The 19,828-nt window shown below is 40.9% G+C and overlaps 2 protein-coding genes across 2 annotated transcripts; both read right to left on the bottom strand.

The window, feature by feature from the left end:
- Positions 1 to 1,999: 1,999 nt before the first annotated feature.
- On the bottom strand, positions 2,000 to 4,423 carry LOC146622302 (uncharacterized). Its single transcript, XM_085365038.1, has 2 exons — positions 4,325 to 4,423; positions 2,000 to 3,915 (listed from the first exon to the last, which is right to left on the bottom strand). Exon 2 carries the CDS (start codon positions 3,878 to 3,880, stop codon positions 2,375 to 2,377), a length of 1,506 nt encoding a protein of 501 aa, XP_085221164.1. The 5' UTR covers positions 3,881 to 3,915; positions 4,325 to 4,423; the 3' UTR covers positions 2,000 to 2,374.
- A 2,845-nt stretch (positions 4,424 to 7,268) lies between these two features.
- LOC146622301 (uncharacterized) lies at positions 7,269 to 18,461 on the bottom strand. The gene is made up of 2 exons (XM_085365037.1): positions 18,310 to 18,461; positions 7,269 to 10,457 (listed from the first exon to the last, which is right to left on the bottom strand). The coding sequence occupies exon 2, from the start codon at positions 10,400 to 10,402 to the stop codon at positions 7,367 to 7,369; it is 3,036 nt and encodes a 1,011-aa protein (XP_085221163.1). The 5' UTR covers positions 10,403 to 10,457; positions 18,310 to 18,461; the 3' UTR covers positions 7,269 to 7,366.
- Positions 18,462 to 19,828: the final 1,367 nt, after the last annotated feature.

The following is a 19,828-nucleotide window of genomic DNA, read 5'->3' as shown; positions in this document are numbered from 1 at the left end:
CAGAGGTAAATCTAGAATTTCTTCTACAACAGTTATATAAAAGTTAGTCAGAAGCAGATGGACTTTGCCAATTTAAAAAAATAAAAACCATACAGCATCTTATAAATAATGATGTATCATTACACAACTGCTTACAAGCTATTTATCTTTAGGTATCTTTAGGTATCAATAGGTATCTTTAGCATCAATAACAATACTCTGTATGACAATATTTAAAGCTCATCATCTATCACCAACAGTTTAAAGCGACCGGACCCGCAGAAACATGCACACTATCCAGGCTCAAAGTAGATTCACTGCAGTTTGCAAAAGCACAGGGCATATGCATTAGATGTAACAGAAGAAATCCAGCCTAGCTTGACAAGATGTGCATGGTTGCTATTGTTATCCTGCCTTTCATCTCCACTGCAGGAACACTTCATCTGATGGAGACTTTGTGATGCTCACGAGCTGCTGACTCACATTTAAACCCCCTCTCAGACACAGCCGTGCCCCACTGGCTCACTTCTATAATGTTTTACAGCATTTACAGATTTAAAAAGAAACACGGCTACCAGTTATCATTCAAAGCTACCAAAGCCGTGACTAACAATGTGAGTTAGGCGTTATCGTGTGCTAGGCCACATCGCTAGCTCCGATAATTTGACATCACAGGCCACACGAACCTTAAGCATTAATCTCTACGCCTGCTCACACAACTTTCTTTACAGCAAGTAACGCATGTGTAGTTCATCTGTGATGGGTGATAGTAAACACAAAGTGCTTGCCTGCGTGGGAGAGAGTCAGAACTGGTTTCTGCGTAGCCATGCGCTGACCGCCGCTCAAACTAGAACTAGCTAGCACTGGCTAACTCAAGCTGTGGCTACGAGGCATTTTGGACGCCCTTTTCTTACAGGGATGCACTGATCTAAGAGCTGAGCTGTTAATGTGGGCCTCGCTTTTTCTTCTTTTCTGAACAGTTTGCAGAAGTGAATCAGTCGGTATCCACACACAAAGCAATCTGAAAAAACTGTTAATTAAGCCGAGCGCACAGAGCGCGTAGTTAGAGTGCTGTGGGAAATTTCGGAACTCCTCATGGGGAAAACTTTAAAAATTGTAATCAGAACACGCGCACACAAAAACAGCAGATTTGTTCTGTTTGTCAATATGTGTGTGTTGCTGAGACAATTAGAAATGTTATAAACAAGAAGCGTGGAAGGCAAAAAGACATACATTCATTTAGCAATTAACAATAACGTGAGTATGCCCAACTCCTACTCGTTCTGCAGTTTTAAGTTTTCGCAGGGAGTCCGTGTCAGATGTGCAAGCATCAAGTATCTCAATGTACACCCAATATATATCCAGTTTGGCATATGTTATCTTAACACATAGGATTTAAATTGACGCTTCTATTACACACAGACAACAAGTGAACTCCGCATGAGCGCTTCTGCAGCATCTTTGATTTTAAGGTATGGATGTTACCTCATAATGAATGGACGCACTACGTCGCTTTGTTTGTGCTTTGAAACAGCTCCCTCTGCTGGAGAACCACTAATGACAATGAAACTGTCATCATTAGTTTGGTGGATACAAAAAACAGGCAATTTTAAGAGTGGAGGCACAAAACTTGATAAAAATTAAGAAAAAAAACAACCCCTAATGCACTATTAATATACCTCATTTTCAGACAGTATCTTTAAAATATCTATAATGAATTATTTTTCACGTTTGTATGTATTTGATGTACTTTTGTGAAAGATTACCAGCGCTTTACAATGCAGTATTAAAATATGCAGGATCTGATATCCTCGTGTCGTTTCCACATCATCATAATAAATGTTGTTCCAGGTTCAACATTGCAAGTGACCAATCACATTGTTGTGACGTAATACTATAAAGTGTCGTGAACACAAAACACTGAGTTTGAAAATATACTTTAATACATTATATATTGTATTCTTAAAAGTCTCTACAAAGCTGGTATGAACACACTGGGCATTTTGGCCAATCCCCACAGCTTCACAACACATTCTGATCATACTAAAAACATAAAAACAGAGCAAAAACTATAATAGTGCCGGTTAGGGCACCAAACATGATTCAACCCCCACATACGTACATTTTTTTTTCATCTTCTGCAACCACCACAGAGGTACCACCTTCATACTTTTATAAATTCGAAATGCATTAACAAAAGAAATCGAGGTGAATTAAAGATGCATTTTTATTATCACTACTCTCTATATCTTAAAACAGTCTTGAGCAAACCAGGAAGCATCATGCTCCTGTGCAGTGAACTGAGCAGATTCCTTTCAACCAGGATGTCGCCATCTCTATGCGCTTGGTCCATATTTTACATGACATGCAGACTGGATGTGCCTCACTAGTTTTGTCAAGTCTTGATTGGTACAGATGACATTACTTGGTAAATCATCTCAGCAGGTTTGTCTGGTCCGCCTTCAACGATGTAACAGTCATCATCGCTATCTACTCCCGTGTTCCCGTTGACAGGCCCTTTTTCCAAGTTTACAGTCAGGATTTGGCTCTTCTTCACATTACCAGAAGATGGTATAATGCATTTCCTTTTGCCATTTACCTGAGCAGGAACTTGGCTTGCCGCTGGCATCATCTTTTTGAACTGCTGCATGCCACCTCGCACGTGTTGGGCCATAAACTCCCGTGCTTTGACACACTTGTGCCTCTGAAGGAGTTGAGCAGATTCAAAAGAAATATGACAGACTCGGCATGAGAAGCCACTTGATGCAGAAGACACCCCTGCAGAGTTTGTGGGCATCTTTAACTGCAAACTAGGATTTTGAGTCTGAGGCTTTGATGGAAAGGACACACCGATGTTGGATGCATTCTTAAACTGCAATAATGGAGTGACACGTACCCCCTGTTTGGTAATGAAAGGGACACTCTTAATTTTCAAGATGGAGGTAGGGGGCAGTTCACCAATATTCTGATTTGTCACCTGCAGAGAGGAAGTAGTCGGAAGACCCAGGGCGCTCAGAGTCTTTTCCCCACTTGTCACGTTCATAGTCTTGAAACCAAGTGGCTTTGCTGTGACTAGCTTGAATTTGGATCCGTTGTTTGATGAGTTACATACATGGTAGCGAGGCACAATCTTTTTGTTGGAGAGCAGCAGCCCACATCCTATGCAGCCCGAAATTTTGTCAGGAACATGAAAGTTGTGGTGGGAGATGAGTAAGGTCTTTGAGAAAAAACACTGCCCACACTTACCACAAGAGTATGGCTTTTGCTTGTTAAACTTGCGCACTGTTGGAAGCAACACAACTGGCTGATAAAGCATCCAGACATCCACTGTCGGTGCGCCAACATCTGCGAAAATATTCTGCATGTCTGTTGTTGAGGATGCGGGGTTTGGGAGCAAAGATGCTTGTGACATTGATGGGTACAACTCAGGCACTTGTGAAATTTTTGCAGGCTGCACGCAAAGCTGCGGCACACACACCGACGCACTGGGTACCTGCAGCACAGGAGTCACTGGCAAAGAAACTGGGGGTGCACTGGCCTTTGTCCAAGCATTGGTCATTTTAGGCGTATTCCAGATTACCTCACCCTTCTGTATCCTTTTAAGTTTCTCCTCCTCCTCTATGCGCTTCTCTATCCTGCGGTTCCGTATGGTTTTGTGATCAAGCACTTGGTGCCCGGGCTCGTGCATAGTGCTGTGCTCCTGCATGTGCTTGTACTCAGTAAACTCGGTCCCGCAGGAGCAGATGAAACTCGCGGATGAACACATATGCTCCTCCAGGCATTTCCTGTTTGCAAATATCTGCTCACAGCTGAAGCAAAACTGCCCTCCATTCATCAGGTCTGTGACCAAGTTGTAATCCAGGGTGCTTTGCCTTCCTGTCTCCATCCTCACACTGAGCATTAGTGTGTTCACTGCTAACGGGGAGCACGCTGGTCCTGGTAGAAGAAGCAAGTTTGAGAATAAATATGAATCACAAGCAGTGTACGGAACATCACCTTTACCTTCTTTTTACATGTTTAAAATGCATTTGCTGTTCGCCTATAAAGGAAAGTCCAAACTTCTGCACAATTACTAGCAAATCACTACAACTTTGAAAGGAAAACCAAATTATTAGGCGGTGAATTATTCACAAAAATGCACTGTACACTTGAGACATCTGGAGGGTAAAGCACCTTAGCTAGCAACGCTGTAAAATTAATAACGGCTTTTTTTTTTATCTAACGCGCGCTTCCTTTGCTACATGCCTAGCATGCTAGCGTTAGCCTCTGCTACATCACATACAACATCATTAGCTCATTCCAACATGAAAACGAAACCGCTGCCATCCCAATAGTAAGGCACTACCTTGGAAAAGCTGCAAACTGTTTGTCTGGTGTCGTTTTGCGAGACATTAACAAATGGGCTGAGTCGCCGGTATGTAGCACAAATAGGTAGCAGTTAGCCTGTAACCACACCGAACAAACAAGAGGGAAGAAGGGGAAAAAAGAAGAGAAATCCTCATCTTCTTCTCTTAAACATCACACGCTGTTATGTTGCACTAGCGCCACCAACTGGGAATCTTAACGCATTCACCGAGTATAACAATAAAAATCAGGAAAATCAGAAAATCCCCCAAAACATAACAAAACAAAACAAACAAACAAAACCAGCAATAAAGTTTTAGATACCCTATCTTTATTCAATTTACAGAACAAACCGAAAGGGTGTAGGCTGATGCTAAAACACCTCAAGAAAATCAATTCAACTACAACTCACCTCACCTTTTAATCAAGACAAAAAGAAGAAAAACAAAGAAATAATAGATCACTGATGTCAAATTTACAACTACAGATGAACTCTTTAAATCTAAAGCATCTTCGCAGTAAACAGTTATCACAGTACTGAATAATTTTGTCTGGGAAGCCTATTAATTTCTTCTTAAATGGTGCCATATTTGGTGATTTAGCAGTAGAGCTGAGCACGTGGGCTGTGCCTGTGAAAAACTTGCCAAATCTACCAATACGAAACAGCTTCTGGATATTAAGTGGTAATTATCTCTTGTAGGCTTTGTCCATAATTTGAATCATGCTGAAAACTACTAATCTATCATACTTTGTTTATTTCAATGTATTTATTGAATATATATATTGGATTTGTTGACTCACTGTAGGGTTTGATAGTTGTTATTCATATGGTTTCAAAATAATTATTTCTTTATTAGGTTTTATTTATATAAGTAAAAAGTTAGAAGTTTGTCTCAAGTTTCCAAACACATCTACACATTAAATTATATATGGAACTATATGAGAATAATCTAAATACACAGTGAATTTATTTGTATATGAGGTCTTCAACTTTGACCATACTGAACTAGATTTGGACATTTAGGTTTAGATACAATTTCTATACAATTTACAATTTCATTTTACATAAACTAAGTTCTTAGTTATTGCCTGAAGAACTTTGACAAATAGTTTGATAAAGAGAGATTTTGTTGAAATCAAACTTTACAACAACAAAGGTTCATAAGTCAAAGCTTTACTCCTTTCGTTTCAGTATCTTTTCCATTCTTTCATAATATTGCTAATATTTCCTTCTCCTTAAAAACCCCAATACTGCTATAATGGTGTAAAGAATAATTTACTGGTATACTTAGGACCTACTAGTATCAAGTGAACACCATTTAAACACCAAAGCCTACCTGTTGTTGCTGACTATGTCCAACCCTGTGTGACCACAGTGTACCCATATTCTGATGTCTGCTTCTTGCAGAATAACACATCACAAAGTTTAAATGATCTGAAACTGGTTTCTTGAACATGGCAGTGAGTTCACTGCACCTTTGGGATGTGGGAGAAAAGGAGATTCACATGATGGATGTGCAGCTCAAAGCTGCATCACACAGTTGCTCCAGCAACTATGATGCTATCATGTCAACGTGGACCAAAATCTCTGAGGAATGTTTCCTGCACCTTGTTGACTCTGAGACAAAGAAATAAAGCATTTCTGAAAGCAAAAATGGCTTCACCAAAAGTACCTAATAGTGTCTGGTGAGTGTGCGGTAAGACCTTTATCCATGTCACTAGCTCAGTGAGACCTGTACATTTAATCCAGCCTAAGTGAGTCTTACACAAACAAGTTAACACGAATGTTATTAAACCTTCCAACAGCAGGCACAGCCTGTGAGTTTTACTTAAACTAATACCTATACTGATTGTTACTAATCTACTTTTGCATTTGCTGCAGTTTATGTCAGTGAATTGTAGATTTCACGCTGTAAAGAAAAACACTGACTTACAATGTTGAATCCAGACCTTGGAAATGGCAGCAGACTCAGTGCCACTTGCTCTAGAATGTTGCCTTGGACACACAGATATTAAGCACTTCTAATTCTGCTAATGAGGGTCATTTGATAAAGTTAAAATCTCCTCAAGTAGGGATTAAATAAACTGCTTGAAATCCCGTTTGTACAGCTTTTGAGCACTGTGCTCTCAAGTGTAGATCACAGCATTTTAACTTTACTACACATCCACATCATGTACTTTTCATTTGTCAACCATGTTGATTTATTCTGATTACCATTATACCACAAACACTTTAACATGGCCTGTTCAGACAGCAGCCTTGAGTCCAGGTAATTGTGGCTGGATTGAGCTCCTCCATTGTTTTTTTAGAAAAGCTGTAATGCCTGGTAAGTAAGCCACTTAGTACTTATGTAATATGAAAAGTGAGCTATAACTGACCACAAAGATTAAGGAAATAAAAAAAATGGAAGGGAAATTGGTATTCTCTCATAAATATGCAAATCTCAGATATGTTTTCTTTCTATTGGGTACCTACAATTTAAGTATGAAGCAGCAATCTAATGATCTTGGTACATCACATTCATGAAAACCTTAAGTTACAGAAATATCAATACAATACTCCAAAAGACCACATAGGATGATGGAGGTGGCATAAAATATCAAACTGTGACGACATGAAGTAAGCACCCTTTACTTGATAAGGTTTGGTCAATATACTTAACATGTCCATTGAGAGAGTTCACAACTTTTCTGTTTCACATACTGGTATCTTTATTAACACCAAGAACAACAACAAGCTACAGCACCAACCCGATGATAAAAGTTTGGTTAATAAAATATTCAATCATTTACAGGCTACTGAGCACAGGGAAAATAAGGATCAACTTAGTAAAACTAAAATGTGTAGTATGTCTGTTTTGTTTTTTAAACATTTTTAAAGAGGGTTAAGCTACTATCGCACTTTAAAAAAAACATCTTATGTAGCTGTACAACATCCTGTAAAGTTTAAAAACAAAAAAGCAAAAAGAACACAGTATAAAAAAAAAAGAGCTCATTTCTTAATCCAACACTCTCAAGACAGACACAATTTTAAAAAATGTTGTTAAGATGTAAGCTGTTCTTGTGGTTTTGGATTTATGTCCCCAGCCATGATGCGATGAATCCTCCTGCGGTGGTTTTTGAGTGATTTCAGGTTTGGGTACGTACCCTGGCAGACGTCGCATCGGTACGATTCAGACTGTTTGTGAGTCAGCAGGTGTTTCTGCAAACTCTCCACTGTACCAAACCAGCGGAGGCAAACAGGACAGCGGACAGGCTTGATGGCAGGCTTGCAGGCACCGCTCCTCTGGTGAAAAATCAGACTGATGGTGTTTGGAAAGTCAGCGTTGCAGTGGGAACAGTGCACACTTTTGGGTGGGCTTGCAAACTGATTTGTAACCCGTGCACCTTTGCATCGATTCCATGATATGTGCCTTCGGAGGGAACAGCGAGTTGCAAAAGTATTCCCGCATCGTGTGCACACAATCCTCCCCTGCTTCTTTGGTGGATTTGGTAGTGGCTCTGGGTGTGATTGCTTCTGTGGAGGAGGGTGCACTGACTGAACCTGCTGCTGCTGTTGCTGTTGTTGTTGCTGCTGCTGCTGCGGCGGTGGAGGTTGCTGCTGCTGAAATCGAATCAACAGTGGTTGTGATCGCTGTGGCTGTAGTCCCTTCAGTAACTGGTGATGAGGATGCATGTGGATCTGCAAATGAACTTCATAGTCTGCCCAGGAATTGACTGTTTCTCCACAAGTTGGACAAGTGTACGATTCTTGAGCATGCTTCTGCAAATGCTCCAAGAGAAGTCTCGGAGACGTAAATCCAACCCCACACTCACACGTCACCCTCCTTGGAAGTACAGACGGCAGTGACATGATGCCCCAGTTTCCTCCATCATCCTCCTGGGTTTGACTTGCTGGCTCTGCTGATCCATTGCCTGGCAAGCTCGTCTGCACAGTCCCTCTTTCCACATCTGCCATGGTTCGTTGAAACTGACATCTTTTTCTATGAACCATCATGTTATCTTTGCGGTTGAAGGTTTTCCCACAGACAAAACAGGAAAACATTGGTTTGATATTATTGGCATTCAGTGTAACCAAACCCTGACTACCACCCTGTGCTATAGCTCCAAACCCACGTGGCCTGAAACCACAGAGTCGCAGGTGGCGCCTCAAAGTTGAAGCACGGCTGTAGGTTTTTTGACATCTGTTGCACGGGTATCGTTTCACTCCATCCCGGACGAAATAGCGCAGACCATGTTCGACTGAAAAGGAGTTCTTCGCTTCATCATCAACACCCTTCTCTGCAGAACTGAACACCTGCGTTTCATCATCCAAAGGCATCGTCCACTGCCCTTCGTTACTACCGTCACTATTGGCTGCTTCTGCATCCCAGTTATTTTCTTCTCCTTGCTGGAGTGAAATGCTACACACAGAATTATCCTTGTGCTGCTCCATCACTGGAGATTTCAGGGAGAATGGGGAGAAGTTCTGTGCTGGGCGAGCCCAGGCCAATTGTGAAACTGCAGACTGCTCTGCATTTGGAGAGGTCACCTCTACCTTGATACGGCCAGTAACTTCCGTGCCCACGCCAATGCTCTTGGAATTCTGGGATGCAGCACTGACTTCATCCACACCATCACTGGCAATGCTTTTAGTGGACTGCAGTGCTAGCATCTTCTGTATTGAGGGATTGATCTGCTGAGAGAGGACTGACCTTGGACCTTGGCACTTGTGTGTTTTGAGGTTCCACCTCCGTGCATAGCTGTGCTTGCACATTGGACAGAAGAAAACCTTTTTCGCATTGTTGAGACTGTGGAACGGCACTATTTTCTGTGCAAATGGAAACTTGGATTTTAAAGCGCTTGATGGCGGTAGAGCCCTGTTTCCGAACTGAGGGCACACATGATTGTCAGGCAAAGGCAGTCTCCCAATGATCAGCTGTTTGCATCGACGACAACACTTAATCCTCTCTTTTTTGTGTAAAAAATGATGCTCTGTCAATCTGTCCAGGTTCTGAAAAACCCTACGACAGCGGCCACACTGGTATTTCCCATATGTTCCGCTACCAACAGGATCCATGAGCTTTTGACGAGTCTCGAGAACTACAACAGGAGATAAAGTCTTAGTCAGAGAGACAACCCTCTTCTTACTGGACTCAAGAATTCTGCTAATGGATGGAGCCTTTGTCTTTATATCGGGTTTTGCGAGGAGTCGCCTCAACTGTGCAATAGACAGATCATTGATTGGCGCCGCTTCTGTTTTTGATCCTGGTGTTATATCCATGGGTACAGCTTCCTGCTTGGGGATAACTGTGTTTTCGTTCTGATCCTGACTCTGAGGAAGGGGTAAGTGTTTCATGTACGCTGATGCGAGCAGCTTCATAAGGATGTTATTTGTGGGCAAATTCTCTCCTTTTTCACAGCTGCGGACAGCATTTGTGTTCTCCTCGAAATTAGTTTCCTCTACAGTCTCTGTTATTTGCTCGGCAGTGGATGGCATGTTCTGAAGTTGCTCCTCACTATCATTTTCAGGGGGAGCACACTGGCCTTGAGGATCGGTTACTATGGCAATATTGTCCTCCAGGCTTACATCTGCTTTTTGGGCTGTTAAAGTAGGTAATTCAACAGCTGGGGACTTGGAGGTAGAGGGACAAGCAAGGGCCAAACTGGACTGGGTTACAGGAGTGAATGATACATGCTGGGTTGGAAAATCCTTATTGCAATCTGTTGCACTGGGGAGAACAATGTTACTATCCAGGGGCTGCAGCAGCTGTATTTGAGATATATGTGAACGTTTGTGCTCCAGCATAAGACCAAAGTCCTGAAATTCCTCTCCACAATCACAAATAAAGAAAGAAGGTGTAGGGCTGTCAGGCAAGAGTGTTGGCGAGCTTAGGTGCTCGATGGATGAGTCTGTACTTGCAAACGGCGTTTCATGTGGGCTGATGTTAGGCTGGGTTGGAGGAGGGGAGGTGACCTTGGAGGGTGGGCTGGCATGGGTTGCCTGATGTACTAGCAATGAGGCCAATCCAGTAAAGGTGGCTGAACAAGCCACACAGCGATACACTTTGGCAGCGTTTCCCTGTAGCCCAAGCATCATGGCAGCCAATTTACCCTATGAGGCAGGCAATCAGGTGGTCAAACAGGATGGATTCCTGTAAATCACACAAACAACATGAACAAAAGGATGTCAGCAATAGAAAGCAGACAGTCTCCGTTTAAAAGTATACAACACAAGCACACATATTTATTTCAATTAATTCCACAGTTAAATGTGTTTTTTCTGAGTACTGATGCCAGGGTTCCCCAAGTGTAGAGCAAACCCTGTGGTTTGGCAGACCTACGGTGACCCCCAAACCGTTTGAGAGTACATTTTCACACAGAAAAAAGGCAACTGAAAAAAAAAGTAAAGTAGATTTAAGGAGGAAAGTGTCCGTCAGGTATTAGTCTGCCAATTGCAGATTACAGAAGGGTAGAGCCTTTATCATTGTATGTAAAAGTGGTCAACTATGACTGGATAATCTCTTGTTAATATAGCTTTGAAGAAAATTAATTCCCTGGAGTCTGTCTGTATTGTGCCAATTAGCATTATAGCAGGTGTTTGTGCGACAATAATTTAGTGCAACATTAAATTGACCCAGCAGAAACCCGAGTAAAACAAAACAACAATAAAGAAGCAAGAATTCTAAGTTTCCTGCTACCCATAAACCCTTTGGAGAAATTATAGAGAAACATTTCCCATACACACTAAGCCTTGAGCTTTATTTACCTATGTGTATACAAATCACCTTAATTTATGCGCATAAAAAAAAAATGCAGAAAGTTTTGCATATGACCACTGACCAATTTTGTTTGGTTGGAGAAAAGCAAAGTCACTGATGCAAAAAGCCAACAGAATGTCCCATCTTTGTTCACAATATATATATTAGGGGTGCAACGATACACAATATTCACGGTTCGGTTCGATACTTTGGTGTCACGGTTTGATATTTTTTCGATACAAAAAAATGTTCATGCTTTTTTAATTTGTCATTTATTAAAATTATAAATATATATTTTAACTCAAAAGTACAGTTTTTAAATTTAATGTTGCTGAAACAACAAAATAATTTAAAAAACAAATCTATCTAATTGAGAAATCACTCATCTTTGGAAAAGAGAGTTTATTACAGAGAAATGGCTCTTTCCAAAATAAAAGCTATACTATACGCTTCTTCTGGGCTATATTCTCAGCAGCATATTAAATATATCAGGTCCCCATAAGGAGAATCATGTGCTAATGGCTGTCTAAATGACTTGGGTAAAGTTTGTAGCATGCGTGCTTGTTGTTTTTGTCTGATTCCACTTGTCTTTGCACTAGGATGATGTCAGCGTAAATGTGCAGTCATATTCGTTGTGTTCCCACTAGTGCTGTCAGTGTTAATCTCGTTGAAATGATGTCAACGCCACAACACGGCAAATCTCCGTTAACGAGCTACCGCAGATCGCCCCGTGCATGGGGCTGGACGGCCAACACCTTAACAAGCTAACTGTGCTAATGCACTAGTTCCCACCAATGTAATTGAGCATTGCGTGGCACATCCGACATACTGTTTTACTTTTGTCCATGACGCGCTTACCTTCAGGGTCATATGTCACATGAAAACCAAAATAGTTCCAATCGCCAGATCTGAATGAGGGTGGGGGAGGTTCAATTTGCCATGTTGCAAGGAGAGCTTAACTTCTGTCTCGCTAGCTTGCCCTGCGCTCAGTGAATCTGCGTTCGACTACTCCGCCTAGGCTGCACTGTCGAGCGCAGATCCACTGAGCGCTCAACACAGACAACATAGTCAGAAGGAAATTTGATAAAATAAATTAAAAATTTTGTATTGTTCGATACATATGCGTACCGAACCGAAAGCATTGTATCGAACAGTTCAATATCGATACGAGTATCGTTGCACCCATAAAAAAAAAAAAAAAATTATATATATATATATATATATATATATATATATATATATATATATATTAGGGGTGCAACGATATTCGTATCGATATTGAACCGTTCGATACAGTGCTTTCGGTTCGGTACGCATATGTATCGAACAATACAACATTTGCAATTTATTTTATCAACTTTCCTTCTGACGATGCTCTCTGTGTTGAGCGCTCAGTGAATCTGCGTTCGACTACTCCGCCTAGGCTGCACTGTCGAGCGCAGATCCACTGAGTGCTCAACACAGACAGCATAGTCAGAAGGAAGAGCGCAGGGCAAGCTAGCAAGACAGAAGTTAAGCTCTCCAGATCTGGCGTTTGGAATTATTTTGGTTTTCATGTGACGTATGACCCTGAAGGTAAGCGAGTTATGGACTAAAGTAAAACAGTATGTTGGATGTGCCGTGCAATGCTCAATTACATGGGTGGGAGCTAGTGTGTTAGCGCAGTTAGCTCGTTAACGTGTTGGCCGTCTAGCCCCATGCACGGGGCGATCGGCGGTAGCTCGTTAACGGAGATTTACCGTGTTGTGGCGTTAAGGTCATTTCAACGAGATTAACCTGAAATCACTAGTGGGAACACAACGAATATGACTGCACATTTACACCGACATCATCCTAGTGCAAAGACAAAAACAACAAGCATGCTACTAACTTTAGCCGAGTCATTTAGACAGCTGTTAGCACATGATTCTCCTTATGCTGCTGAGAATATAGCCCAGAAGAAGCGGATAGTATAGCTTTTATTTTGGAAAGAGACATTTCTCTGTAATAAACTCTCTTTTCCAAAGATGAGTGATTCCTCAATCAGATACAGGGCTTGCAATATCGCTAGCCCGACGTCCTGGGGCTAGCGATTTTTTTCAGTCGGGCTACCAAAATCTATCTCTTCCCTGCCCGTCGGGCTATTGTAGGAAGAAAAATATATGTCAATGCTTTTGCATTCTTTCAGAAATGTAGCTGGGTAATTATGTCATTGGCATCGGTGAGCCACTGTCAATATGTGACATATTGAAATCGCGTTTGAATTTGCGCTTGTTTTTTTGCTTTCACTTTGCAATCGCGCGAACTGTGTATAGAGAGCGACAGCACTGATCTGTGAGTGATGAAAATTTGTGCACCAATTCCTCTGACATCGTCTTATTAATCGTTAGCTCACTATGCAAACATGACAAGTGAAATCTCCCACAACAAGCTTAAACATGTGAGAGGTTGATCGCGCAGAGAATCGCTGAGCTTATGTGAGTGCGTGTGTAAAAGCAGGAGGATATATATTTCATTTCTTCTGAGCCAAATAAGACAGGTCAGGGTGAAGAAGTGACAGCCAAAGAAAAGCTTACCACAAAACGGAGAAGTTATGACAAATCAGACTATAAGGCAAAAAGAAAGTGCAGCTTCATGGTTTCATGGACAAAAGAATTTCTGTGGCTGCAATATGACGAGCTAAATAACCAGGGCTGCACATAAGTGGTCCGCAGGTGCGCATTCGCTGTCAAAATAAAAAACGCGCACAAGGGTTAGGGTTAAATTTAAAAACTGTACTTTTGAGTTAAAATATATATTTATAATTTTAATAAATGACAAATTAAAAAGGCATGAACATTTTTTTTGTATCGAAAAAATATCGAACCGTGACACCAAAGTATCGAACCGAACCGAACCGTGAATTTTGTGTATTGTTGCACCCCTAATATATATATATATATATATATATATATATGAATAAAAGGGAAAAACAAATAATATAGGAAACACTATTAATGAGGCCCATTGTCATTTGGGATGTTAGTGACTATGACCAAACTATATTAATGCTTTATCATGTCTACTCCAAAAAAAAGCGATACATTTGAAACCATAAAAAAATACGTGGTAAAAGACACGCTTGGACAGAGCTGCCTTTTGCAGAGGTCTTTCCTCCCAACACCTCATTCTACAGAGCAGATGAAGCATGCCCTAGATTGGAGGGACTGCAGAAGAATCTATCAGGTCTTTCTGCAGAAATGGGATCAGGTCCTCAAGCTACAGACTGACCCTCATTTCCACTGGCATGATGAGGTGCATTTCCACTTACTCCTGACAGCAGGAAAAAAATGTGCAGACCTGTGATACTGTGATTCTGCCTCTGAAGCATGCCCAACTGGGAGAGCCTCAACAAAGCTGTGCGGCTGAGCAAAACCAGATGGCTGCATGTTTGGTCATGCGATAAACTGCACTCACTCACAGCCACTCACATGTAATGCAAATCAACACAGGTCCCATCATTAATTTTTCACTACCCAAATATTTTTAAAAAAGAAAAAAAAAGAAAAGGAAATCTCTTAGCTGATACAGATAGGGTGATAAATTAAAGGAGAAACCAACATAAAGTGTTCTATGATTTGCAAAATGCAAAGTGATGGACAGTGTCCGGGGAGGAGACAAATCCTTTAGGGTCTCTGCATCAGGAAGGGCATCTGGCATTAAAATCTGCCAAGTCAAACATGGATAGCTACCTGCTGTGGCAATACGGGAGTAGCCGAAATTGGCTGAAAGCAATGAAATGTGTGCAAAACAGGTGAAGAAGAGAGTGCCAGGGGTGATTTGTGATAGAAGGACAGCACCGAGAGTGAAAGAGAAGGTAGTGAGACCTCTATGATGTATACAGGAAGCTGGGATGAAGATGTTAAGATTTTCACTGTGAGAGACCAGGGTGGACCAGATTTAAAATGAATATGTTAGAGGGGCAGCTCAGATAGAGCAGTTAGCAAAGGAGAAAAGGCTGAGATGTTTTGGACATGTGCAGAGGAGTGACAGTAGATATACTGGACAAAGGATGTTAAAGATGGAGTTGCAAACCACGCAGAAAAGAGGCATGTAGTAAAAGACAACGTACAGCGGGTTGATGCAACAGAAGAGTATGCTAGGGATAGATGAAGGCAGATGATCTGCTGTCGCAAGCTGTAAAGAGAGCAGTTGAAAGAAGACAGTGATGACAGTCACTTACTGAATTTTCACACCAATCATTTGTAGCTGCTGTTACCTTTATTTTGTTTACCATATTTTGTGTTCTTAAAGATTTGTTTGACTCCAACATTTTTATTGTTACTTTGCCTTAAGCTTCAAACACTTTCTTAACCTTGCTGCCATATCAAAAATGTTATTTTAAGTCACAAGTGATCGCACTTCTATGGACCAAATAGCTGTGCATTTATACTGGCAATGCTGGGATATTTAGGGTTGCAAAAATGTTTCTTGCCAAGAATTTGTCACTCTACTTCACCTACAGCTTTTTACAGTTTTTACAGAAATCAAAACACTGATGTGGCAAAGATAATAGAAAGCTGCGTGGGATAGTCAGCCAATAGAGATTGAAAATGTGACGTCATTCAGGGGTAAAACCGCAAAGAATTCTGGGAACTCGTGGCAAGAGGTACTAGCGCACGCAGGCTTTCAATTGAAATCAGTTACACAGCGATAAAAAGAAACACAAAAAAATGGCAAGAAGCTGCTGTATTATTAACTGCAATAGCCGGTTGTATGACAGCCACGGGAAGCCGACGGGTAAAGAGATCGGTTGTTATCGGATTACGTCATTGAAGAGAAATTGTTCGAGCCATGTTTCCGAAGTAACAAAGAGGCGACGGATGGCCTGGATTGCAGCCCATCAAAGACCAAATATAACGTCTCAGAACACTCCAGCTCACAGGTTAGTCTGCTCCAAGCATTCCCACAAAGGTCAGTGTTTTGTAGTAGTTAATACGTCATTTTTCATAACATAATTGGTGATATAGGTTACAAGCAAGTCTGGCGCTGAACAGAAATTGTCGCGCTATGCTCCTTTGTTTATTGTGCATAAATAATGAATTGTCTTGACACAATATTGCGTTTCGCTTCTGTTATTATGGTACATTGACAAAAACATATACTTTTATTCACAGGATAAAACAGTTTTTTGTATCACTAATTGCGCAGTAGGATTACAGCATACAATATTATTGTCACTGCTACATTTCTGTAATGCGAACCAGAAATTATTTCCACTACTAATTAATTACCGTTGAGCTCAAAGGTCCTATTAATAAACTGTTAACGAATGTGTATTTATGAAGACGATTTGTGAGACTGGTAAACTTACAATATGTACGATGGTCTTTCGTTCTACACGGTGCATTTCAAGGTCCTGTACCCATCCGTCGGTAAACTGTACCTGGGCTTGTTGCAGTGACCTGAAGTTACTAAAAACTTCATAAGTGCATGCACTCACTCCAAGAACCGTATAATTATAAATATGAGCGTGGTGAAAGTTGGGCAGCACGCTAACGTCTTTTGTCCACTCTGTGTGCTCGTAAGGGTCTAAACCTTTCACTCCTTTGATTTTTTCCTCGTATCTTTTCTTTGACTTTTCATCAAGTCTGTCTTTGTACGGACCGGCATTGTTCTCCTTCGTTTTGTACATTCCTTTTTTGGGGGGGGGCAAAGAAAAAGCAAGAAGGTATTGGAACCGGAGAATGAACGTTTTGCGGTGCTGCAAATGCTCGCATTTGATGCGGTACTTGAATTGTTTTGCCACGAGTTCCCAGCATGCAATGGGCGAAAGTCACATGGTCTGTCAATCTCTATACAGTTGTGTTGGTCACTCTAGCACGACAATACGCCCAAGCTGATCTCAATAGTGCTCGGTGAGGTTGAGGCCAGAACTGCAGGGATCCTCTCACTTCTAAATTGTGGAAGTAGTCTCTGATAAACCCTGCTCTGTGATGTTGTCATCTTAGATGACATCTTCTCATCAGTCCCAGACTAGGTTTGGCACGTTTTTTTCCCCACGGGCGCAACTTATATACTCAACTCTGCTGCTCAACCCGCAAATGCAATTTCCAAACAAATAATAATGGATTGGATTTATATAGCGCTTTTCAAGGCACCCAAAGCGCTTTACAATACCACTATTCATTCACTCTCACATTCATACACTGGTGGAGGCAAGCTACAGTTGTAGCCACAGCTGCCCTGGGGCAGACTGACAGAAGCGAGGCTGCCATATCGCGCCATCGGCCCCTCTGGCCATCACCAGTAGGCAAGTAGGGTAAAGTGTCTTGCCCAAGGACACAACGGCCAGGACAGAGAGCCCAGGGATCGAACCGGCGACCTTCCGGTTACAGATGCGATTCCCAACCCCCTGAGCCATGGTCGCCCCATTTAAATATGGCACCATTTAAGGGAAAATAAATATGCTTTCCAACAATATCAGATTTATTGCCAAGAAGCATTAAAACAAACAAATAATTAACCAAAGAAGTTTCCTTACTTTCTGTACTGAGCTTTAATTTAATGTGCATTTTTATGTGGCAAAGAATGGATGAAACCTAAAAACTGCCACAGATTTCACTCAAAAACAAAAAAGGTTAATGTCATTGATATGATATTAATTCTAGGGAAACATTAACCATAAAGTGTTTCCTCTATGTGCAACACAATAACTTTAAAAATGTTATTAATTAAAGTAATGACACATAATCATGTTATGAATATTTTGAATATTTGAAGTTCAAGCATGAGGAGGCCAGTCTGACTTGCTGCTTGCATTATCGGACTATAAACAAGAAGATCAACCACAGCCAAGACACTCAATGCAAGGTGAGCATAAATATGCACACTGACAGGGTCGTTACTAAGTAATATAAGAATAATAGCGTTACCTGTGTAAGTTGGTTTGCTAATGCTGGACGCACTGCTAACAAACACAGCTACAATGTTTTGCCAACTTACTTTTGCACTAACAAATGCTTAAACAGCTCCAACTGAAGCATATGAGAGCTTTTGCTAGCTCCGATAGCTAGCTTGACATTCGCGCCCACCGTACATAAACAGTGTCTAGCTGAAACACCTCAAAGGGGGTTTGCTAGTGAAAGCTAACCAGGAGGAGGTGCCCGGCCACGTTCCCGAGTAGGCCCAAGAAATGAATAACTAACTAACGCTCGCAAGCTAGCTACCATGACCTACGAAGCAGCAGCTCCACAGAAACCGCCCGTTTCTATCTTCACGTACTCACCAGTCACAGGAGCGCGAACGTTTTTTGCAGACGAGGAATCACAAAGGCTGGGAACAAGGAGAGGAAATGGCTCGGTAGACATCTGTCCACGCAAAGAACGAACTCTCAAGGGAAGGGAAGGAAAGCTCAGCTCAACCCAGCTCTATGGTGAACAAATGTGATGCTGTGCCAGAAGGTAGAGCACTGAGCGGAAAGCTGCAGCTGCAGCAAGCGCGGAAGGGGTTGCACCGCGCGTGCGCAGTTAACGGAAAGCCTCTAGCAGCGCCTACCCTGTGCACCCATGGCCGCGTGCCGGATTGGCTCTGTATCTGTACTAGAGTTCAGATTGCATATGAAGCACAGAGTCCCACAAAACAACACACTACACACCGAGATCTGTAGAAATTTTACACTCAGCAAATGTTCACTTTTTTAAAAAAAAGGTGAATTAAGTATCACTATCAAAGTGTTGATTTCAACACTTTTTCAGGGTTTTTTTAATAGCTCCACACTCTCCAGATGTAAATTAACACTTTCAAAATAGTTAAATATTTAACACTATTAATGAAAATTAAGGTACAATATACAAACTTAAATCTGAAACATTGTACAAGCTTTGCATATAAAGTTGTTTGTGAAATTTAAACTCAGATATTTTTAATAATTCACCTTTCCTCACTTTACAGTACTGACTGCATGATAATGGTTATTAAAAAAGGGATTTTCTACCAAAAGTATATCACTTATTTGACAAAAGATAGGCATATTTTCTTCCATGGTACTGCAAACAACAAGTCCAGCTTTATATTCTAAACTATCAACTTTAACGCAAGTAGTTGAGAAAAGCTCTTTTGAACAAATCATTTTAAGAACTTAATTGCTGACCACATTCTTGTCTCTGACAGAAAAACATTTAATTGGCCCAAATTCATTTTGTTTTAGGGTGAAGGTTTCCTGGTGATAAGCACTGATGCTTTTTAGCATGTGATTTGGTTGCATTTTTGAAATGTTTATAAAAATCTTTAAACACCTTCACTTTGGCTTCAAACCTCATACTCCACATGTGTAATAAGGGGCCAATTTTACTAACAGAAGATGGGTAATGGCTCATAAAATGATGCTTAGGTATCAAGTCTCTATGTAGATACAAGTATTTAAATAGTATGTGGGGTCAACAATCAAATGCTATAAATATATATATATTAGGGGTGCAACGATACACAAAATTCACGGTTTGGTTCGATACTTTGGTGTCACAGTTTGATATTTTTTCGATACAAAAAAATGTTCATGCCTCTTTAATTTGTCATTTATTAAAATTATAAATATATATTTTAACTCAAAAGTACAGTTTTTAAATTTAATGTTGCTGAAACAACAAAGTAATAAAAAAAATAAATCTATCTGATCGAGAAATCACTCATCTTTGGAAAATAGAGTTTATTTCAGAGAAATGGCTCTTTCCAAAATAAACCGCAATTCTATTGTATTGGCTGTATTGAATTGAATACAGTACCCTTTAATTTCTGAGGAATTTTAC

The sequence above is a fragment of the Diplotaxodon limnothrissa genome, linkage group LG11 (assembly GCF_057381915.1).
Source record: "Diplotaxodon limnothrissa isolate DT_005_m linkage group LG11, D_limnothrissa_male_GT1.1, whole genome shotgun sequence".
Classification (NCBI taxonomy): domain Eukaryota; kingdom Metazoa; phylum Chordata; class Actinopteri; order Cichliformes; family Cichlidae; genus Diplotaxodon; species Diplotaxodon limnothrissa.
The sequence above is the reverse complement of the archived record's forward strand: the minus strand, read 5'-3'. Positions and strand labels throughout refer to the sequence as shown.

Bases quoted from the DNA above. Each gene is read 5' to 3' on its own strand.
- LOC146622302 (XM_085365038.1), bottom strand. From the start codon at position 3,880: ATGCTCAGTGTGAGGATGGAGACAGGAAGGCAAAGCACCCTGGATTAC.
- LOC146622301 (XM_085365037.1), bottom strand. From the start codon at position 10,402: ATGATGCTTGGGCTACAGGGAAACGCTGCCAAAGTGTATCGCTGTGTG.